The sequence below is a fragment of the Protopterus annectens genome, chromosome 11.part0, assembly GCF_019279795.1.
Source record: "Protopterus annectens isolate FY-2018-M chromosome 11.part0, PAN1.0, whole genome shotgun sequence".
In the NCBI taxonomy this organism is placed as follows: domain Eukaryota; kingdom Metazoa; phylum Chordata; order Ceratodontiformes; family Protopteridae; genus Protopterus; species Protopterus annectens.
Genome location: NC_056745.1, coordinates 1,195,669,669 through 1,195,695,054, shown reverse-complemented (window position 1 = coordinate 1,195,695,054; position 25,386 = coordinate 1,195,669,669). Strand labels below are relative to the sequence as shown.

At 37.4% G+C, this 25,386-nt stretch overlaps 1 protein-coding gene across 1 annotated transcript in view; it reads right to left on the bottom strand.

Moving 5' to 3' along the window:
• The window catches only part of LOC122814856 (chloride anion exchanger-like), a 526,231-nt gene that overhangs the window by 251,512 nt on the left and 249,333 nt on the right, over positions 1-25,386 (bottom strand). Inside the window, exon 7 of the mRNA XM_044087137.1 lies at positions 5,954-6,036. Coding sequence (XP_043943072.1) covers positions 5,954-6,036 — 83 coding nt within the window. The remainder of the gene's footprint in view (positions 1-5,953; positions 6,037-25,386) is intronic.

Below are 25,386 nucleotides of genomic sequence, written 5' to 3'. Positions count from 1 at the left end.
TCATAAGACCTTCTTCGCATATGTCTGCAATCTCAAAGGAAGCACCCAGATCTGCTCAGAACTGTTGATCAAGGAAACCACGTACACAAATACTGCAGATGTTGCCAACCTGCTGGCAGACAGGTTCAGTGAAAACTTCACCCCTCTGTCCCCAATCACTAAATCACAACATCCCTAGTACCTGTCCCCCTCCCTTTATCTCTAGGGAGCAAGTCATCACTGCCCTCTCAAAGGCAAAAAAATACAGCCTCCATGAGACCCGATAACATCCCAGGCTACATCTTATATGAACTCAGGCAGGAACTTGCAGCATCATTAGGCACCCTATTCAACCAAAACCTGAGCACCAGCTTCATCCCAGCCAAGTGGAAGACAGCCTCTGTCATCCCTTTGCACAAAGGTGGATCGTCCACCGATCCAGGAAACTATAGACCCATCAGCCTAACTAGCCTGATTTGCAAGACCATAGAGTGGATTATCATGGAACTCATTAACAAGGACATTGGCAACCTCCAAACACTAGATGCCACACAGTTTGGTTTCATCAAGGGGAGGTCATGCCTGTTAAATTTGGTCAACTTCTTTGAGATAGTCACCAAAGCCATGGACAAGGGGAAGACAGTGCACACCACCTACCTTGACCTGGCCAAAGCCTTCGTTACTATTCCCCACTCAGGTATAATAGACAAACTCTCTCAACTAGGCATCAATCTGTATGTTACCAGATGGGTAGCAAACTGACTCACTGATAGAACCCATCTAGCCAAAATAGGGAAAGCCACCTCAAGCAGTAGACCCATAATGAGCAGTGTACCCCAGGGAACAGCCTTGGGGCCTCTGCTGTCTGGATATACTTTTCTGAGGTGCAGGCCAAAACCAGTGGGCTATGGCTGACCAAGTTTGCAGATGACTGCAAGCTGGGTGCTGTTATCAATTCCCCTAGTGATGTTGACATCCTCCAAGAGGGTCTTACCCAAAGAAATGACTGGTGCCAGAAACATGGCCTCAAACTGAATGTCAAAAAATGCATCATCATCCCTTTTGGGGAGAGTGATGTCCCCATAAATTAACACATTAACAACAAGGGCCTAAGCATGCAATCAGTTGTGAAGGACTTGGGCATCCAGATTGACAGCAACTGACTTTTGACCACCGTATTACCTCCGTTGTACATAAAGCTTTCTACATGGTCCACCTCATTAGTAAAGATATCTCATCCAAGGACAAGGTAACTTTAACATCCCTGTATTCTTCCCTTACAAGACCCATTATTGAGTACAATGCCCCTTTTGGCATATACCTCACAAAGCACATGCAGCATCTGGAGAGACCACAGAGGTTCCTCACCAGGAGAATCCAGGGCCTCAAACATCTACCCTACACAGATAGGCTAAAGGCCCTGTCCCTTTACTCAGTCTCCTACAGACTCCTCAGAGGGGACTTCTGTCTTGCATACAATGCAACCTCAGACCTGGCTTTGATGGGATTGCTGCATATCCGCAAGTCAAGCACCACTCGAGTAACCCACATGCACGACCTCAACCTGGTTTGCAACATCAATAGGACTTGTTGGCAGGACAGATTTCTGTCCCAGAGACTCCCACTTTTGTGGAATAGACTCCCTCTCCGTGTCAAGCAGAGTACCTCATTAACCCCTTTTTAAGCACAACCTGGATAACTGGATGGGGAACAGAAAATACATCCTGGGATTCCACCTGTGTCACTGTTGGACAGTGCCATATGGTGCTGATTTGTTGGAACATGGGCTAAATTCTTGACTGGGCTTTTAAGGGCCTCAGGGCCAATAGCCTAGTAACCTCCTATGATCCTGTATATCAGTATACATCTATTTGAAATTACATAGCGATAGGTATACTATGCATGTGAGACACCTGACCAATGGCTATGTATATGTCTATGTCTGTATGTATAGACAATTATACATAACAGGTCATTTCAATGAAGGGCCAACAGAATTGTGCTCATTTTTACTAAGTGTATAGGCATGCCCAGTGGGACTGTCAGCACTTATACTGTGACTCCAGGCCACACTTACCTGTATTCCAGTCCGGGATTTTGTATGTTACAGACATTAACATCTGCCCCTGTTTCTGCAGTACTACACTTCACTCCAGATGTCCACAGCATTCCCCAGCTGTCTGCTGTACTAAATATGTGGCTGAGGATGGTAATGTTACACTGCCAATAGACTGACCATCTGCATACCTCTCAACTGTCCTGATTTTCACAGAATGTCCAGAGCTTTGCCACATATGTCTGGTGTGTTCCTCACATATTTGTGGTCTTTGGGTGCTTTACTGAATGTTGACATCAGTACATTCTACTAACTACAGACAAACAACTGTGTGTCAGACTTTATATCCATCAGAAAATATGTACTACTGTAACACCTTTAATTCCAGCACCTGTCTAGGTTTATGTGACCAATATTTAAACTCTGTCCCTATGTTAGGGCCTTTTTCCCCCAAGTCTTTCTGGCTTTGTCCAGATTTCGTGCACTAAGAGGTTGGGAGGTATGACATTCTGTAAAAACACCAACGTAATACTACCTCACATGCAAAAGATGTGAGTAATTCCAGATTAGAGCCATCAATACCATCGCCCATGCTAGCTTCCCTAGTTCACTGAGCCACAAAAGTCACTAGACAGAGAGGGGTTACTCATTACACAATCAACAACATACATATGTACAGTGTTATCCTGCGTGAAGAAAGACATACAATGTGTGAGTGCTGTGTTACAGCCCTGAGATTGCCTGGTCTACTGCTATACCATAGCTGATTTTCTGTTAAGGTTATATGGGTACACTGCTGTGTTTGGGGTGGGGAAACAACAGCACATGATCAGCTTAGGTAGACAGTACTCCAAATATCATGTGTGCCCACTGTTTAACATCTCCCTTGCCTGATGTTGTGAATATTCCAACCATGAGGCCTAGTGAAAATTAAGGAACACATACTATTGTACTGGGTATCAGTTTTCCCATGCAGATGTTAGCTCTGACCAAATAGCTCACTATATTTTCTTGCATAACAGCAGCCGATCCATACATACAATACCTTATAATAATCCTTACAATTACTGCATAGGTTAGAGACTTAACTTGAGAATGCAGCAGTTGACAGAACTGCAGTTCAGGGCTGACTCTGTGTGATGCAAGCAGTACACAGCAAATACATGGATAGGTACAGGTTGTAGGGGTTGCCTGGTATCAGCTATTTTACTATATGTATGTGAGTAGGGGTAAGGTGTCAGTCCCTAGGGCCCTAGGTTGCCAGTGACTGTGCTACATGTCGTCTCTTAACCAATCCCAGGGTGTACTGGGCATGCTTATGTCTGCCTACAGGGACATCATCATGGGGCTCCTTCTCTGTGTCCTGCTGTGAGCGTGGCTGTGGTGACCTAGGCACTGGTAGGGGGCTGTGTATCCCTTCCCTATGTTGATCCTGCTGCAGCTGCTTCCACAGAATCATATTGTTTACCATGGCACATACTGTGAACATATGTGCACATGTGGCTGGAGAGTACCGCAGGGCTCTACCAGATATATCAAGGCAATGGAACCATGACTTTAGCAACCCAAACACATGCTCTGTGATGTTCCTAGTTTGTGCATGTGCCTCATTATGGTATTCTTCCATGGGTGTGCGTGCATTTCTCATGGGTGTCATCATCCATGGTTCCAGTGCATAGCCAGCATCCCCCAGTAAATGGCCATGTTGGATGTCCCCCCCCTAGCAAACATCTGGTACAGCTGTGATGCATGCCAGATATGGGAGTCATGGTAGCTACCAGAGCTGCCAACACACACATTCATGATAATCCCCTGGGCATTCCACATGACCTGGCATTTGATGGAGTGGTACCCCTTGCAGTTGACGTAGATTCTACCCTCCTCACTGGGTGGTGCATTTATGTATACATGAGTGCAATCTATGGCACCCAGTACATCAGGGTAGTGTGCTACATGGTAGAAGTTTTGTATATTGCTGGCCCTCACCTCAGGGGTGAGGGAAAATATATGTGTTCACTGGCATGTGGTAACATGGCATCCAAGAACTGGTGGAGTACCCCAGATGCTAATGCCTATGAGACCCCCAACATGTCCTCAGTTTGTCTTTGGAAGGTACCTGTGGCTATTATCCTAAGGGCTACACATACCTTTTTTTCCACTGGGATGGGTTCCCCTCTGTCAGCTCTGGACCTGAGTTGAGGGCATAAGAGCTCAGTGAGTTCTTGTAGTATGTCCCTGTCCACCCTGTAGTGCTCTACAATCTCTAGCTTATGTAGCTCCAGAAAGGTTACCCATCTCTGCCTAGGCCTATTGTCAGCAGCAGCAGCTTTGACTAAAGCATCTAACACATGCAAATGCAGTAGACCTGCAGCAGCCCCCTAGCATTCTTTCAGTTAAAATTTCCAAGTCTGTACTCCAATGGTGCAGAGTATGGGAGAAAATCAGATTGTAGGGTGTATGCATAATTTATAGTGCTGTACTGTAGGTGTTGCCGGCGTGATTGGCTACCTATGATGCAGTACACCTGCCTAATATATCATTGACATAATTTAATGGCCCTAGTTGAAGTTAAGCAAGGATCAACACTAATTAATACATCATTGGCCTTTTAGATAATCTGAGCACTGCGGCACACCGAACAAACATGTGCCTCATAGGTAAACACTGCTTAGCAGTCACTGCACACACCCCAAACATCCAAGCTTAGCATAGTGGCCCACTGTTCAAACATGTGGAAGCATATGCCCCATAGGTAAAAAAAGCTTAGATGTCAGTGCACACACCCCACAGGCTTCCACGTTCAGCATGGCAGTGCACCACTCAAACAGGTGCAGTTAAGCTCTATTCAGCTTAGAAGTTACTGGATACACCCTCTTCTGATGTCAGCTACCTTCTGTGTGGACACCAACATGATTTTCTGCCTACACAGAGAGGATATGCAGACACGGTTACCCCATTATGCTATTCAGTAACTCTACCTCATTTGCATACGGATCCATGCTCACAACTTGGATACTACACACTTCCAAGCCCTTCATTGTTAGCAACAGCTCCAATGCACCACTGTAGATACTCCACACAGGGTCCTGTAATTCATTTCTGTCTTATTATATTAATATTTGATTTTTCCACTCTTTTTTTGTAAGGCATGTTCGCACACTGTGGAGTGCTGTGCAAACATGCCAGAATTATTAAAAAAATGTATTTTAACATATTTATTGTAACTTTTGGAACACACAGAGGATAGTTTTGCTCATATCTTTGTGTGCTATGCCATTTCTGTCTATATACGTACATTTTAGAGCTCCTTTTGTCTGTCTACAGTCCTGTACACAGAATTTTTCTGTGTACACTATAGACACTGACATGGGGTCTGCACAGCTGCCTATCTGCTTGCTGGATCACTCTCCTTGCCTCATTTGCATGAGATTCACCTGCTTATGAGGTGCTTTGCATGCCACAGATGTTTCCGTGTTGGTGTGCTCGTGCTCACTGCTCAGCAGTGCTTAATGAATCTAAATCTGTTCTCATCTATGTGAGCAGTGTGGCACAATGCCTACATGAAAAAAATGTGTATGCTTTATTAAATTCCCCCTAAATCTTTCTGCAAATTAGTTGTTGTTATCTTGTTAATACTTTTTAAGATTCTTTATTATTAGCATTCTACTAAGATTACATGTTTTACAGCTTTCATTGTCCATAATATAGTACACTATGTTTCTCAGCAGTTGACTTGTATATGAGATCAGAGTTGCATATAAGCAGTCACATTTGCAGTGACTATGTTTATAAGTAAAATTATCTCTTATGATAATGCATCCACTGTATTGAGCAACTGTAATTATAACCCTCTTACGAAAAACAGTAAGGTACTAAGTTGCATAGATAAACATTAAAACTATATAGTAAATTACCTACCCTTTGGTTATATTTCCTACAATATCCACTCCATATTTGTCTTGAAAGTTGAATGCATAGGACACACCTGTTGCTATGATTGTCTATAAAAATTAAAATGCAGAGAAGCAAGTGTTAGTTATTTAAAGGTTTACTTCATTTTTTAAGAGTTCCTTTTTTTCTATTCAGCCTTTCAAACAATTTAACGTAACAGTATTAATTTGTTCCTGCATGTTTCTTTTTTATTGTATTATGGCAACATAAGGAGTTACCATTTCTTTTACTGAATCCTCTATATTTCAGTTTTAGAGTTTCACTCAGCAGGTTAATATTTCACTTCTATGACAAAGGAGTTTTGAAAACATCTGTGTGACAATGATGTATAATTGATACTGCTCATTCAGCATAATTTGTGTTCAACAATATTCCATGTTTCCATGTTAATATTTACTCATGCATTTTCACCTGTTCTATATATCTTTCTTTACTGTTTTGTTAATTCATTTTTTCTTTCTTTTTATGTAGTACTTAATTTTAATTTTTCAGAATTAGTGATGAGAAAAAGCATTGAAACATGAAGTTCACGTATAACTAGTTATGATGAAAAGAAGAGAACATACAGTACATAATAATATTCAGCAATCTTTTGATGTAATAAAGCATTACAGGTGGAAGGAAAAAATCATAGCAGAAGAAAGAAAATGTGATGCTTCATCAAGCCTGCATCATGACGGAAAGGAAACACAAAAACAAAAGATACATAGATGAAAAAGGATCCTAGGTTCATAGGTTCGTAGCTGCTTACTAGGCTAACGACTACAAGGCCCTTTTTAAGTCTACCCATGCATCCATGGATCAGAGTACAGAACTCGTAACTGGCTTACTTCAAGAGCAAAGGAGTCAAGTCATGGCAGGCACTGATTTATAAGTGATTTTAATCCAATTCGTGCAATATCGTATGTGGCTTTTGTTAGCCTATACTGCCATGGGACTGCATAACATAAGGATATGCAAATGTACAGTGCCAGAGTGAATCATGGAGACGTCTGGATGGGTCCAGCTGGTCATTGTAAAACCATACAGTAGTCACATCAGCTGGTACTATGCCTCCACAGTCCCAGTGCCTCTAATGTGCTTCTGGGAGTGTCAGATACATGAAACAGAACATCTGTAAGGTGAGGGCAGTGTCGAGTACTGTTATGCATTTGTGTTTGTTATGAAACAGAACATCTGTAAGGTGAGGGCAGTGTCGAGTACTGTTATGCATTTGTTATGAAACAGAAAATCTGTAAGGTGAGGGCAGTGTCCAGTACTATTATGCATTTGTGTTTGTTATGAAACAGAACATCTGTAAGGTGAGGGCAGTGTCCAGTACTGTTATGCATTTGTGTTTGTTATGAAACAGAACATCTGTAAGGTGAGGGCAGTGTCCAGTACTGCTATGCATTTGTGTTTGTGTTCTGAGAGCTTCCACTGTCCTATATATAGCATTGTCCTAAACTGCCTGGTCAGCATTTGCAAATGCAGCATTTAAGCCACTCGCCACTAATTATCCCTGGCAATATTATAATGAGTTGCATAAGCAGTTTGTTGATTCATTATTTGCTATGTAGTGTGTAAGCAAGTAATTCCATACAAGGCATGGTTAGGTACCTTGTCCACAGTAACAAGAACTATGTTATACCAGACATAAATTATTGGCTGTAGTACCTATTTTGTCAAGCTCTGCTTCAAGGACTTTTGTTAGCCTATATCTCCATGGAACTGCATAACATAAGGATATGCAAATGTACAGTGTTAGAGTGAATCATGGAGACGTCTGGATGGGTCCAGCTGGTCCTATTTTGTCAAGCTCTGCTTCAAGGACTGGTTGATTGGAAATCCATTCCATGTAGCAGAGGCCTCTGCCATGCCATAAATGATACTTTATATATTCTAGTGTATAAATGGCAATATAAATACTACACAGTAACAACATTATTTTGCTTGGAATGCATGCATTTATTAAATTACATGTATGTCAATGTGTATTAAGTGAGTCAGTTTCCTACTGAATATATATTAACACTGCTTTGTTCTCCTGTCTGACCGTATTTTCATTTCATGTACTTTGTTTTTGCTTATAAATGCACTTAAGATATGCTACAGGTTATCATCTTTAAAGCATACATTGATTATTTGGTAAATAACGTTTTATACTTTTATGTGTTTGTCATCTAGCCTTGGCAGACACTAGAATAAACCCTGATAGATCAGTGTATTTCCTCAGCTAGCAAACTAGATATAGATAGAGATGTACAATTTGGAGCTAGATAAGATGATCTTCATGTCTTGTGATCTTGGTCACTGACTAAATAGATGTGTAGACTTATAGACTTTGATAAACAAGGATTTTAAGGACTATTTGGTCCACCGAGTATACACCTCTTGTCTATTGTATGATTTTCAGATGCTACTTAATCAATTTATTTTTTTCTCTCCCATATATTTACATCAGTCCCATATCCTTATGACTTCTTTTTACCCCTTTTGACTATACTGCTACCTCTAGAAGGCTGTTCTATGTGTCTCAAATTATTTTGCAATTAATTCAAGTATTCTGGCATATATTGTGACTGTTTTAAACAATCTTTGCAATTTTTACAGTTTGTCAACTATGGCTGAAAAAATAATCTATAAGGATCAATTCACTTAGCTGGTTAAGGAAAGCTAAATAAAATGGCATACAACATTAAGTATCCCCACTGTCTATAAAGTCTAAATGGCAGAATTGTACGTAAACATGAATTTTCCTATGGTGCAGTGACCTTGTGATTTTTATTATGTATTATAATCATTTAAGGAGCAAAGTATCCTAGAAGGCATTTTTTCTTTATTTTGCTTGAGTTTTTACACCAGTTACAGAGCAAAACAGAAGGAATCTTGCCTAATATATGCTGGATTCTATATCCTATAGCTGTCATGGTGATGGATAGCAAGGTGGAACCTGATCTGCATTCTTTTCTCACAAAATTAATCCATGTTTTCCTTCTTTACATTCTTTATGCAAATGCTGCAGAGTATTTCACTGAACACAAAGTCTTTTTATATGTTTTCCTTTTTATATCGGCTTACACATGTCCATGTGCAGCAAATAAGTTGAGTAACAAAAGCGGCTTTAATTCAGTCTTGTCAGAATGGTTCCCCTTCACAAGATCGAATGGATGGAAGCTTGAAATTCATAATCTCGAGACCAGAATCTTGAACTTCCATTCACTCAAAATTGTGAATGGGAGCCTGAGGTTTAGAAAAATAAAAAGGGGAACCAGTCAGAATATCTAAATGAGTTACTGTTCTGTTAAGGACAGTGGCAAAAACTTTGAAATATACTGCTCCACAACAATCCACATCAGACGTTTATCGATAACCCATAACAAAGTAAAACTATTATGTTAACGGATGGCAATAAAGTTGTCATGTCAATTAATGTGGCAAAGCCCCCCCCCCCCACACACACACACACATTACTCCAAAATTAAGAACTTTCAAAATACTGTGCCTTTGCTGTTTACTGAATAAATAATTTAAGCATATGCCTTCTATAAGAGATTCCTCTAGGCATGCGCTTAGGTAATGTTTGCTTTGCTACAAGTCATAATATTTTAAGAAATGCCCAAAGAAAAATGTGCTAGGCAAAATAAAAGAGATTGCCTAGCCAGATCTGTAAGGCATATCAAACATGTTCTACAGCAACCAACATACTGTCACATTTCATCAAGGGACTGGAACTGGGTGTCTCTTCAGCTCAGAATTGTGTAAAGTATATAAAAACTGAAAGAAAGTGTCACACAGAATTACTTAGAAACAAGGAACACTTAAAGTACTATAACTTCCTTACTTACTTATGAAGCAATTCAAGCTTATGCGTGCCATTTTAACTATAGTAATTATAATTACTGTAATAACTGCCGTGTCAAATAAAAAATAACATTATAAATGAGATGACGTAGAGGAAAATGAGAAAGAAATTTTACAGTTTTACATATGGAACAAAATCATCCAATCTATTTTACTAGTAACAATGATATTAAGTGTTACTGTGAAATGATTGTACCTTCACTGTACAGCTAATCAACTGATTGGTATGCATTTAATTTGAAATATAATAACTGTAATACTACAATAATTATAAATGTCAAACAGATGAGATTTTATAATAAAATAAAAAGATAATGAAATAATAAATGAGAGGCCTATAGATGAAACTGAACATGTAAAGATGTAGTTTGATATATGGATATGTGTCACAAATTATTATGTCTCTTAATTTTGAATTACTGGACCGCAGTAACACTGTCATGCTGATTGATGTAGCACTTCTTTTCAGACACATTCACATACAAACATTCACACACGCGCACACACACACACACACACACACACACACACACACACACACACACACACACACACACACACACACACACACACACACACACACACACACACACACACACACACACACACACACACACACACACACACACACACACACACACACACACACACACACACACACACACACACACACACACACAGTATGCATTTCTTGGTTGAGACAGGTATGGAAATAAGGTACATAAAAAAGCTGGTTGTGGAATACAGAAGTCCAGGAAATCATCAAAGGAGATTAACAATGTGGGAAAAAGTGTGAGATAGAAAAGACAGATCAGGCTCAGAAGGAAAACTCATTGGCTAACAAACAGACTAAGAGAGCAGCTGCAATGGCAAGGAACAAGACATAATAGTCTACCAGCTTCTGGAAAGTGAATCTGCAGATGGCACAAAGAAACTCTATCAGATTGCAAGGCAAAGACAGAAAGATAACAAAGATTGCCATCAGGCACCCATTAAAAGGGATGCCAGCAGCAACTGCTCACCAGTCAACAAGACATAAAAGGCAGATGGAAGGACTACTTCCAATGGTTCCTGAATGAAGAAAATCCCAAAGAAGTTGTACTGCCCCAGAGTCTAGGATGTACAAAAAAGAAGATCCTACCCTAGAAAAAGTAAGAACAGCACTAAGGAAAATGAAGTCAGGGAAAGTAGCAAGCTCAGATGAGGTCACAACAGATATGATCAAAATGTTAGGTGAGTTGGGGATAAATGGTTCCAGTGGGTACTCATAATGATGAGAAAGGCGTAACCCAGGTGACTGGAGAGTAAGCATTCTAGTGCCCGTGTACAAGAACAACAGTGGCATTCACAAATGCTGCCAATATAAATGTATCAGACTGCTCTCACCCAGTATGACAGTGCTAGAGTAGGTGTCTGATAAACAAATATGTAACACAGAAATAGGTAAAAAAAAGAGGTGAGCGCTTTTAATTTAAATCAGAATGCAATACAACCAACATGAATTTTGCAGTGAGTCAGTTGAGAAGAAGCTAGAAATGAGGAAAGAGTCTGACTGGACATCCCCAGACTTGCAGAAAGTATATGACAAGGTCCTAAGAAAGCTGATTTGGGCAGTCCTGTGATGGCCTGTGAGGGTTCAAAATCCCAAAAACTTACTGCATGGTACAGTAACCTGGGCAGTGAAGACAGACAAGATGAGGAAGTTATAAGTAGAATTAGTGCAAGCTATGTAAAAGGACTCAATGACACAAGTGCAAATGGTATTTAGACTCACAGAAGGGTTCCCAGTAGGAGTGGGTGTGCATCAGGATTCGGCTCTGAGCCCATTGCTGTTCATACTGGGGTTGGACTAAATTAGCATACAAGTCAGAGGGGACAAATCAACAAAGCTGCTGTATGTGGGTGATGTGGCATTGCAGCTAGACTCTGAACAAGAACTTCAGAAAATTTTAGGAGAATGGAATGCAAAAACAAAGGCACACAGGATGAAACTGAGTAGAGATAAGGCAGTTGTCGTGGCAACAAATAGACAAATTAGAAGAAACTGAAACTTGAGATAGAAGGGAATATAATCAAGCAAGTAAACAGCTTCAAGTATCTGGTAGGGGTGGCTGGGGAAAAGAGAAGTCTGAATGAGGAAGTCAATGCTAGAATCAGATGGACTGCAGCCACCAAGCACAGAGTGTCTGGGTAGCATGTGACAAAAGGATGCCAAAGAAGCTTTACAGTAAGGTGTACAAAACAGTGGTGTGAGCAGTACTTACTGCATGGTACAGTAACCTGGGCAGTGAAGACAGACCAGCTGAGGAAGTTATAAGTAATGGAGGTGAATTGTCTAAGATAGGTGATAGGATACTCACTGCGGGACAGATGAAGAAATAAGGACATCAGAGCAAAAGCCCAAGTAGCTGCAATTGAAGAGAGGGCCAAAGAGAACAGATTATGGTGGAGCAATCCCATATGAAAGAAATCAGAAGACAATCTGGTGAAGAAGATTTGGGACAGACAGGAAGAAGGCAAGATGAAATGAGGTTACCCACCTAACAGATTTATTATGTGAGAGAAGACCTGTGGCAGGCAGGAATAACTGCTGAAGAAGTTAGTAGAGTGGCATTAATTTGAAAGAGATAGCGGCAGTCGATGTGATGCCCTAAACCCATGTAGAAATAGGAAAAAGAAAGGGGAGGGTTGATAATGATGATCCTTTCCTTCAAGTCAGAGAAATATCCAAAGGAAAACAGAATACCTGGCAATGCTCTTAAAATAGATCATACCAGTTTTATAGCAGCCAGCATTCTATCATATCTAATCAATGGACATATACAGCTTGCAATTATACAACACACCTAACAAAGGGATTTTATAGTACATATGGGTAAGGACTGGCTTCAGTACAAAAGCTGTCACAGAACCTTATGAAACATACTTATTTATAATATGATTTGCCTGAAGCAAGTCATCTAAATAACTCAATCAGACTTTCTCTTAGCTGTAAAAATTTCTCCAAATAAAGCATTCCAAATATGAAGTAATAATCTGCAATTGAGTACTGCCAGTGGTGGACCTAAAACTGTGATGTGATTGTGGCTAGTTACTTATATTCAAATAAGCAACAATACTGTTGCTTAACAGGCTATTGTGAATAGTCATGTGAGTAACCACCAAATAATATGCTTATTAAACATCCAAAAAACAGCAAAAGTAGAAGGATGACCAAATAATCCACCGGTAACTTCCAAAATTATTTTATTCCACACAAAAGAATCAAACGAAAGTGAAATCCATCAAGCGCTTTCGCCTGAGTACTTTCAGGCTTTATCAAGATATTCACCACTAAGGCATACCTTACTTTAAATACTGCATTCAATGAACATTAATTACACATTGCTGAAATCAATTAAAGTAATCAACTGTAATTAAATCAATCATTAAATATATTTCAAACATTTAAGATCATTTAAAATCATTTAAAAGATTTACTATACGCCTGCCTACTGAACAAACCTAAGAAAACCACATCATTAATATGCTGTTGTATTATAAAATAAGAACACGCAATGGGGAAACATTAAAACAAAATAGAATATGCTCATGTCTGTGTTATTAAAGTGTGTCTATTACCCTGCAGTACCTACTTTCATACAAAGAAACTTGTAAATACTAAAATTCACTACTATGTGCATAAAATATATCTTTATATATTTGACTATAAATATCTGAATAAATATTAAATACCTATTGGTTATACAATACATCGTAATAAATAAGTGAATAAATAATGTATAATAAATATATAAAACTTGTTTTAAATTAATTGAATTTATAAAAATAGATGATTATATGTGTACTAAGTATTGATCGATCTATTGCATTTATTATTATATGATGAAATGTTGTAGTCAAAATTACTTGGAGGAAAAAAGACAGTGTACTATCGAATGATTATGTATCAACCATAATCCAACTCAATGTGAAATGTAAACAAAACCAGGGTACTTGGTAATAACAATGTCAAAAATATGTATACAAAAAAATATGTAACAAAAATATATATATAATACCTAATGTCAAAAGTGGGAAATACATCAGGAAAGAATTATTTCTGTCATCTGTATTTAACATTAAAAATGTCATAAAGATATTTGGCATTCGACTAATATGATAAAAAGGAAGAAAGAATAATATAAAGTTAAACTACTGAGCAATGGCTATGAACCAATATTGCATTACTAACCATAAATATGTACCATTAAAGCCTTGCTCGTCTTAATTTTAGTACACTATTAATACTAATTGTATCGTTTAACCCAGGTGGCTTGGATGCATTAAGCCTCAGCTGCCAGAGCAATTCCTTATACTCTAAGCTGGCCTCCCAATCACCACCTCTCGGATTTAACGGTACTTGTTCAAGTACCATGAATTTCAATGACATCTTTTCACAAACAACAGAATGTTTAAAAAAGGCATTAGATTCTTTGCGCTTTTGAATGTCGTATAAGTGCTCATATATTCTTTTACGTAACGTTCTCTCCGTTTTACCAATATAAAAACTGGAGCAGAACTGACATATGCCCAAATATACAATACCTTTAGTTGCACAGTTATAATAGCCCCCTGACTTCACTTTATATTTCCTTGATGGAATGTAATAACTTCCATTATTCATTATGTGGGAACATTGTTTGCAGGCATTACATTTGTATGTTCCTGTTTTAGGATCTTTACATGTAGGTAAACTGTGTTGTTGCCTTTCCAAAATACCCTTAAGATTAACACCTTTTGCCATTACAAATGGTTCTTTTGGAAGAATTTTACTAGTTTCTTCATGTAATCCTAAAATTGGCCAATATTTCAAAACCGTGTTCCTTATTTTAAAAGAATCATTACTAAAGGTATATACAAATGATCCATTTGTTCTAATGTCCGTTGCCTGATTAGCCAAAGGTACCCTGTTTCCACCTCTGCCAAGCAAAGGAAAATATTTATTCTCCCTATTACTTTTAACTTCCTGTAACATTCTTTCAATTAATTGTTTCGGATATCCCCTTTCTAAGAAAAGGTTTACTAATAAATCAACTTCTTTATTGAATAACATATCGGAGCTACACATTCTAGAGGCTCTGATAAATTGCCCCTTTAGTATACCTTTTTTCTGTGAATAAGGGTGTCCACTACTAAAATGCAGATATGCATTCGAAAAAGTACTTTTCCTGAAAACAGATGATTGAAACATGCAAGTTTTTTGTTAGGAGAACGTCCAAATAATTCAAAGAACAAGCACTAATATCAAATGTAAATTTTAAAAAACATGTAGTGTTGTTGATGTATAATAAAAATTCATCTAGCTCTCTCTTACTACCTCTCCATAAAACACATATGTCATCTAAAAATCTTTGGTAGTGTACAATCTTGTTCACCCATGGATGTGTAAAAACATACTTCTTCTCCCAATAAAATAGGACAAGGTTAGCATACGACGAGGCACAAGGTATGCCCATGGCTACACCTTTTCTTTGCTTAAATATTTCCCCATTAAAATAAATAAAATTGTTTTTATTGCTTATTAAACATGATATAAAAAAAGATAGAGTTGCATAGTTCTGATTTCAGAAAAATTGAAAAGCTGCCATGCCTTCACTATTTAGGTAACAATTTCATCATTTCATCTTATGTTAACTGTAATAACTGTAATAATGTCAAATAAATGTTACAAAATGAGAGACTGCCACATGGAATTACTTTAAAACAAAGAACTTTCAGATTACCGTGCTTTAAGCATATGCATCCTGTTTTGTGAACTATAGGAACTACTACAGTACAATATCTAGAGTGCCAAGTGGAATGCTATAATAAGCGAAAGGGCTACAAAGAATTATTCAAAAATGAACAACTTCCAACGCACTGTGCCTTTGCTATTTACTTAACAGTTTAAGCATACATCTTCTCTTTTAACTGTAATAGTTACAATGCCATGCCGATGAGATTTAACTACAAAATAAAAATAATAACACCGCAAATGAGATGCTTACAAAAGAAAATGAACAGGCAATGCAATAGCTTTACATATTGAAAACATTATGCAAACTATTTATCAGTGGCATTAATATATTACTATATCTGTGAAATTACTGTGCCTTCTCTGTTTAGCTAACCAACAGTTTAAACCTATACTTTCTATTTTAATGATCTATAGCTACAATACTCTATAATTGTAATATCAAACAGAAAAGATTAAACAGCAAATTAAAAAAATACAGTATAAACAGGATGACTTCTGATAAAAATGAACATATAATGTAAAAGCTTTACACGTGGAAACAAATGATCCAAAACTAGGTTATTGGTTACAATTATATTTAACTTCCTGATTATTAACTAATCTTGGTATAGCATTTCCTTCATCTACTTTGCTAATTGACAACTTTACAATCCTGATACAGAATTTTCTTTCTCCTAGGTTTCGTATTCTGCCATAGGCCAGAGACTATGAAAGTACAATTGTGTATATAAACTTACCATAACAGAAGTTACAAAAATGATCACTGCTGCAGTAGCCTTATATGTACGGGTTATATCCTGCAGAGAATATATAACAGCTGACCAGCTTTCAAAGGTCAAAAGGCACCTTCTGTGTGTCTGTGTGTCTAAAATATAGTCAGCTTGAGCTGAGATAAAGAAAAAGAATGATTTGGGTGCAAGCCCTTCAGAGCTTACTTGCCAACTGAGGGAGGCAGGCTAGAGCTCTGACATAAAGATCAATGCCAGGAAACTAAAATTAGAGGACCTCACCTTTGCAAAAACACATACAAAAATAAGGAGGATGGAAGAGGGAGGGGCTACTACAGCAGGGATCATTGGGTCTATATTAGATCAGCGAACGCTTAAAAAAGCAAACGCTGATTGATCGACCTTATGTAAGTGAAAGCTTACAATCTCGAACTGTCAGATCAGCGATTTTCTTCCTAGGGAAAAAAAATTGCTGATCCAAAACACATACACACAACACAAGCACACCAAACAAACAGAAATCCACACACATACACCTAAAATCTGACACCTAACCCTACACTAAACTATGCACACACCACTAACTATCCACTTACCTTAACCCAAACCCTAACCCTAAGGTCTGTCACTATCGCACACTCACCCGCTCCCTAACCCTAACTCACCTAAATCCGACCTAACCCTCATGTCTACACAATCGCACACATACCTAACCCGAGCCCTAACCCTAACTCACCTAACCCACCCTAACACTCACATCCACACAATCGCACACTTACCTGAATCCGACCCGTAACTTTCCACCACAGCACTGAAAATACCGAAGCAACAGAAACGGACAACCAAATTCTTTCCCTAGGAAAAAATTAGAGTTTCTGTTGCTTCGATATTTTTAACTTTCACTAAAATAAGGTTGATCAATCATCTTTCGCTTGTTTAAGCGTTCGCTGATCTAATATAGACCCGGGATCATTTTAACATTTACTGTTATGACAAGTTTACTTACACAACTGTACTTCACAAAATATATTGATTACTGATACAGTAGTCTCATCCATATGGGTAGGTTACCATAGCTAAAACTGACTTGGAGAAGGAAGGATGTGGCTCCAGGAGGTCCTGAAGATTTGTATAAGCAAAGGCTGTCCAAGATCTGGAAAAGGAATCTAGTTTGTAGTGCTTTGCAAAGGTATGCACAGAGGACCAAGTTGCATAAAAAGATTTATAAAGTCTAGGAAAATAATGAAGTCATTCTTTGTTAGTTACATTAGACCGAAACTTGAGTATGGAATAACAATATGGAAACCCTATAAGAAGACAAGCATGAATAAACTGGAAAGAGTACAGTGGAAATATACCAAGGGCATCCATGGATATAAAAATCTAAGTTATTATGATAGACTAAAATATCTGAACTTGTACAGTGTCGCTTATACATATCTAAGAGGTGATCTTATTCAGGTATATAGGGCATTTAGGGCCATCAACCTCTGGGAATGTTTACGGTTATCAAAAAGTACTAGAGAATCATCAGACAACCTATGTAGAGGATTATATAGGAATGAGAAGTGTACTAATTATTTCTCTGATAAAGTAGCTGATGCATTGAACAGATTACCAAATTACATTAAAGCAAGCAATAGTTTAGATAATTTTAAGAACAGCCTGGACACATATTATGGGAACAAGTGTTTTGGTATGCTGGCAAGCTAGAAGGGCATTTATGCCTGTGCTTGAAATATTTGTATGTATGTATAGTTTTCACAAGTTTTTTTTTTTTACTTTGCTGCTGTTTACTGGTTGCTGTCTTTATGGGATAGCCATTTTAGCTTCTTCATGCTGCATGGAAGTTGTGCAAGATTCTGTTGAACTGTTCTTCCTCTAAGAAGCATGGGGACTTCCTGGTTGTCTTTGTTTACCAATTTTAATTTCTCCAAGTCTTTTTAGTTTTTAATACCATGACAGGAATGGACCCCATTCCCAAGTCAAAGTATGATTAAAGTTCATGAAATTAGTATTGTTTCAATCTTTGATCTTAGCCAGAAGTGCTTTTCACAGCGCCCGCAATGTGCCCACTAATGACTCCTGCAATTCGTAGAGTTGCATGTATCGGTAAAATATCTAAGTATGATTGTAAATTATTTTCTATAAGACCCATTGCTCTTACTAGTATTGGCACTGTCTGGGTATCTTTCTTTCACATTGCCCTCATTTCTGCCTTATAAATCCTGGCAATGTGCCCATTAATGACACCTTCTGCAATTCGTATGGAGTTACATGTATCGGCAACATATCTAAATATGATTGTAGATTCTTTTTTGTAAGACCCATTGCTTCTACTCCTATTGGAACTGTCTGGGTATCTTTCTTCCACATTGCTCTCATTTCTGCCTGGAAATCCTGATATCTTATGTCTTTGTGTCTCTCTCTCTCTGTGGTTCCCCTTCACAAGATCGAATGGATGGAAGCTCGAAATTCATAATCCCGAGACCAGAATCTCGATCTTCCATTCATTTGAAATTGTGAATGGGAGCCTTAGGTTTAAAAGAATAAAAAGTTAACTTACCTTATTGCAGGGGACTAGGTCCCCTGTACCCTGGCAATTTAAATGTGAATGTTCCGTGACCGCACTATAGCGGAGGATCTTACATTTTGCACTTACGCGTATAGCACGGAATGGGAGATTTCCCTTTCCTTCACTGTAGTGTGATCTCGGAGTAGGTATATTTAAGTAGGGGGCTGTGGGGGGTGCAGGGAGGCAAAGCACCCCTGTGAAAACATTTGAAAGGTGTTAATTTATTTTTGTCCCTTTCATATGTTCGAGTTTCTCTAAATTCGAGATTCTGGTTTCTAATTTATGACTTTCGAGTTTAAAGAAATTCGATCGTATGAAGGGGAACCCTCTCTGTACACAAGACACTGTAGTCACTAGGTGTAGTGATTTCAGTTATCAATGCTACTTTTGTCTTCTTTTCATGGACCACTATATCAGATTTTCTCGCATCTATCTTTTGAACTGTTGGTAATGGTTGATCCCATGTGATGTAGACTTCATCATTTTCTATGATGATTTGTGGTTCTTGTTTCCAGTGTTTATCAGCTACTTCAATATTATAATGTTTGCACAATCCCCAGTGCAACAGTCTTGCCACATTATTATGCCTTTCAGTATACAGTCCTTCTGCCATTAGTATGTCACAACCAGCAACAAGGTGTGCAACTGTTTCCAATTCTGTTTTACAAAACCTACATTTATCTGTTTCTCCCACATGTTCAATGGACTTTGTAAACCAATGTGCACATAGTCCAGTATCTTGGGCCACCAATATTAACCTTTCATCTTTTGGTTTGAATTTGCCTTTCCTTAACCATTCCTGTGTTTGATCTTGATCAACATGAGGTTGTTCCAGAAGTTTTCTATACTTGCAACTATATTTATGCATTTTCTACATTTCTTACCTTCTCATCTGATCATTCACCTTATATTCTTTCTTTTGTTTTTTGGCACATTTAGTTGCTGCTTGATTTGCATCTACATCTGGTTTCATTTCCATTCTCGCTTGACACCGGTATGCTTCTGCTAGTCTAAGAAGGGAAGTCATCTCAGATTTATTCTCTTCATTTCAAAACTTTCACTACGTTTAGGTCTTGTGAGGTCAGCAGATACGTATGCAGTCCCACAATTGCAGATCTATACATATAATCAATTTCAATGAGGCCCATACCTCCTTCGGAATGGGGAATATATATTCTTGGAATGCATTGATTTTTATAAATCATTTGATGAGCATGAAGCATCCTTCTTGTTTTCCTGTCTAATCTATCCAACACCTTTTGCGGCCAGACAATCACTCCAAAACTGTAACTGAGGGAAGGAAGAGCAAATTGGTTTATAGCTTGAACTTTGTTCCTAGATGTCTACATTGTTTTCATGATTAATTTAAAGTCTTCTAAAATATTCCTTACTGAGTTTTATATGCATGTGTTCATGTTTTATTGCTGATCCTTCATCATTTCCTAAATATTTATATGCTCCCTCTTGCTCAAGTTCTTTTATATCACATTCTTGTCCCAAACTGATGTTTTCTTGGTGCTGCAGCTTTCCTGCTTTAAAGGTTGCATTTGCACATTTATCAAGACCAAATGACATCCTTATGTCATCTGAAAAGGTTTTGCCTACTTGCATTTGTTCTTTTAGTTCCTCATCTGATGAGCTATACAGTTTTAAATTATCGACAAAGAGAAGATAAGTTTTTACACTTTGTTGCTTTCTGGGAGCCAAATTATAGCCATGACCTAATCTGTTAAGCAGACAGTTAATGGGTTAAGGGCAAGTCAAAAGAGCAGCAGTGACAGAGAGTCACTCTGGAATATCCCCCTTTGAATTTTTATCCTTGGAATAATAATTTGTCCTTTATCGTGGCTTAACTGCAAAGTGGTTTGCCACTGTTTCATAGTTAGACAATTATGGAGGACATTTATAAATTAAAAAGTAAGGAGAAGCCTACTTTAGTTAATAGAAATTTGACTTACAAACAAAATGAAGTCCTGGAAAGTCTGAAGAAAGATAACACTATAAGAGTTATGTGTCCAGACAAAGGAGGAGGGATGGTGTTCTTTGATACACTGGAATATTCACAAAAAATATTCAAAATGTTGAACGACTCAAATACATATCAACCAGCATCCCTTAACGAGATTAATATTAGTAACAAAAGAATAGATTACTACTTGGAAGATTACCTCCTAGAAGAAAGAATAACAGGAGAAATTTACAAATACTTAAAAGTTATTAACCCAAAAGTAGCCACTATATTTGGAATACCAAAGACCCACAAAAAACTGGAAAATTTATGTTTTAGACCAATTGTGGATGGACGAGGGTCAAAAACATACCCTTTTGGAGCAACTATAGATAAATGGCTGAAACACCAGGTTCATAACAGTGATCACATAATCAAAGATTCATGGGATTTCCTGGGAAGAATTAAGGAAGAATTGTGGGATAAAGATATAACATTTGTTACGATAGATGTAGTTGAACTATACACATGCATTCCCAAAGAGGAGGGATTAGACATGTTCAGGGACTGTTTACATAAGAACACAACATTGGATTCAGACAAACAAAACTTAATAGTGGAATCTATGGAAATTGTTCTAGATTTCAACTACATTTTCTTTGATGGAGAATACTATAAGCAACATAGAGGTGTAGCAATGGGTGCTTCTTGTGCCCCAGTATTTGCAAACTTGGTGATGTTAAACTGGGAGCAAAACTATGTGTTTAATAGTGCTTTTTTTCAACATATGAGACTTTACGTCAGATATCTGGATGATATTTTTATTTTATGGAATGGCCCTGTAAGTATCATTACAGATATGGTAGAGTACCTCAATAACAGTACAGGATTCTTGAAATTCACATATGTTTACAATACACAAGCCTTAGTCTGGTTTCCTTTGGGATTTATTTTATGTTGTTTTTTTTTTTTTTTACATCTGACTTTATTTTAATAGTTTGCCAAAGAGTAGACTAGACCTTGCAGAACAGGGGCTTTACAACTCGTTTAAACAAGGTATGTTTTTGGTCATCTAACACAAAAGTAAATCATGTCAAGTAAACATAATCAAGTAAAGTACATCCATTTAAGAAATAACTCAGTGCTGTAATGCAATGTCAAAATATAGCCTTTGGGGCTTACTGGTGATTTTGTATTCCATAGTTAAAATTGTTATAGATTTGTACACATTGATTATATAAGTGTTCTCTAAATCAGTAATATGAATTCTACAGTTACACTTCTGTAAAGTTTCCTTTGTCTATGGCATGTAGTAGACAAATGTTTATTAGAGAATGCCATGGTATAGTCAATACATATGTGAATTATTTATGTCACCTTGGGCTTGAACAGTATGTATAGTTTCTAGAAATAGAGTCTGTTTTTTGACACAGTTTTATTCAGTAAACTATTTCAAAGGAGAAAAAGAGAAAAGAAAGGAGGGAAATGAAGGGAAAAAAGAGAAGGAAAAGAAGAAGAAAGGAGGACAAGGGAAAAATGAGTGAAGTACTTTAATACAGTTGGTTTAACTTATTCATAAAAGGAGTAAGCTTGTTATGCTAGCTACAACCTGAGATTCGAACTTAATTATTTGGTTATACATCATTGTCTAACATACATAAGAAGTGTGGTCTGAAAGTATGACTGTAGGAGATGGATTATTTCACAGACATATAGCCTAGATCTTACAGACTATGGCTATTTCCTATCACATAAATCGGACATGCATGCACACACTTACTTATACATATGTACACACTTATAGCAATATAGTTCATTTTTTAATTTGTTAAAGTGTGTTTCAGGTTTCACCTTTGTTATAAGTGATCAACATTCTTCTTAATGACATGCTGTCTCCTACATATTGGTTTTGAATGACTTGATCTTAAAAATGAATGATTGGAGCTGAAATCTTATATTTTTATTAATGACTTGATTCTTCCATGTGATGTTCATTTTATTTGCAAGTATTATATAAATTGACATATGTTATCATTAAATCTTTTTGTTTTTAATAGAAACAGCTTGGTGATGTGGGAGGAACAGGGACAGAGGAAGTGAAAGGATGTTAGGTAGTTCAATCCAATTTAGTGTTTTGAAAGCTTGACAGTGGTGGATGCTATAGGAAGCATTTGTGGCAAATTTTGTGTTTCTTTTGTAGCACTGTTTTGAGTTTTGTTGTCTGAATTATTATTAGTTTTGTGAGAATCTGAGCAGCATATAGTAAAGTGGGTATTACATAGGTTCTTGCAACTGTTTCCCTGGCTTTATTTGTGAGATAAGGTTGTGCCTTGTACAGTAGGCCTAGCTTTTGGAATGTCTTTTTGACTACTGTTTGGATAAGGGGCTGAATTATATGTTATCACCTATAGTAATGCCTTGAAGCTTTGTCTGGGGAACAAGCTCAGTTTTGGTATTATTAAGCGAAGTAATGTCAAAGTGGGCTTTGCTTTATTAAAATGACTTAGGAGTAAAAAGAAGCAGCTTAGTTTTTTTTTTTTTTTGATTTAATAGCCGATTTGAGTTATCTAGCCAAGTTTCAATAGGAGGTGAAGCCTCTTGGATCAGATCTTGCATTAATGTAGCATGCTTAGCTACAGTATGGAGGCCATTTATGAAGACATTATATAGATCCATGGGGTGCACCCACTTTGACTAGAAGGAAGGAGGAATTTTCAAATTTTTCACTTGATATCTGTCTGATAAATAGCTTTTAAACCATGAGAGACAGAAGAGAGAAAGTCCAAGAGAGGAAAGTTTTTTAAGTAATAGGTGATGTGAGACTGAGTTAAAAGCTTTGGAAAGATCAAGAAATAATGAAGAAACCAGAAACCAGATTGTTAGAGTTTCTGTTAGTATTAATAGTGATGGTGAAGTGTAATACTGCTATGGTTGGGCCGAAAGCCATGTTGTGAAGGGGAAAGAAGACTGTTGCTGGTGAGATCCAATAGTTGGATTTGTATACATTTTTCAAGAACTTTGGATAAGGGAGCTAATATTGTAGTAGGCCTAAAGCTGGCATAATCATTTGAAGGACAACCTTTGTGGAGTGGCACTATATAGGCTCTTTTCCAGATGATAGGGACATGGCATTTATTAATGAATCTTTTGATTAAAAGGGTTAAGGAGCAGGTGATAGTATATGCAACTATTTTTAAATATTCTGTTGAGACAATATCTGCAGCTAGAGAGGTAGTTTTTAAGTTGAGGACTATTTTTTTACTAATGGGGTGGTGAGTGGTCTTCATGAGAAGGATCGTAGGTAGGAGTTGGATTCTAGCAAAGGTATGGAGTTACAGATGATGTTACTTTTAAGTATAGAAATCGGGATGGATAAGGGATTGGATTGTGAGCTGCAGCCTGAGTTTAGTAGGTTTGAGATAGATGCCCAGAAAAGTTTATGATTATTTTGATGTTTCTTTCAAGATGCAATAATGATTCTTTTTGACTAGTCTTGTGCTATGCTTACTCTTATTCTTACTTTTAAGATGCCTGAAATTCTGTAGATTTTCTTGTGTTTTTATAGTTTTCAGTACTTTGTAGGCTTTATCCCTTTGAATCATTAATTCTCTAGTATTATGGGAGCAGGGGCCAGTTTGGCTCTCTTTTTTTTTAGAGGGGTATATTCATTTAGTATCCAGAGAGATTAATAGGGACTGAGTAGCTGTCGGATTTAATTTGGAGCCAGTCTATGTTGAAGTCACCTAGAAGTATAGTTTCTTGGTATATATTACTGGATACCCAGGACAGAATGTCCTCAAGTATTGGAATGTTATTTCCAGGAAGGGCTATATATATATATATATATATACTGCAATACTATGCAGATTTTTGTAGGAGTTTAGTTTCAGAAAGAAAATAAGAATTTCTGCTTTATTGAATTGAGGAATAACTATGATAGTATTTTACGGTGAGATGTTTAGATAGCTGAGGTATAAGATGGCTACTCCACCTGCCTTTTAGTTGTACACTTAATTCTTACGATTGTGTAGCCTGGTGGCAGAAGTTTGTCATTTTTGGTAGTGGGTTTTAGCCAGGTTTCAGCTGCTACAAGAATGTTTGGGGCATGGAGGGATATGAAAGCATGCAAGTCACTTCTCAGGTTGATATTTATTATTTTTAGTCCTTTGTTATGTAGTTTTACTTTTGATGTGTTTGGGATGCTATTGATTGTGTGGGTATTAACAGAGACTAGGTTTAAAATTGGACCATGGTTTTGATGTATGTCTCCACAGTCTACTATCAATGTTTTGAAGAAGAATTTAGATAATAATTATTTTGTTTGAACTTTTATTTTGAATCCAAGTGTGAGAAACAGCTTTTTGTACTGCTGTATAGTATATTTTAAAAAGGTGACAATAAGAGGAGTTGTTTTATAGATTTATTTTATGTATTTTTATTTTTATTTTGACATTTGTTATCCAGGTTAGTCCAACTGGGCAGAAGCCCTATTTCAGCGGAGACCCGAGGATATATAGATATTGGTGA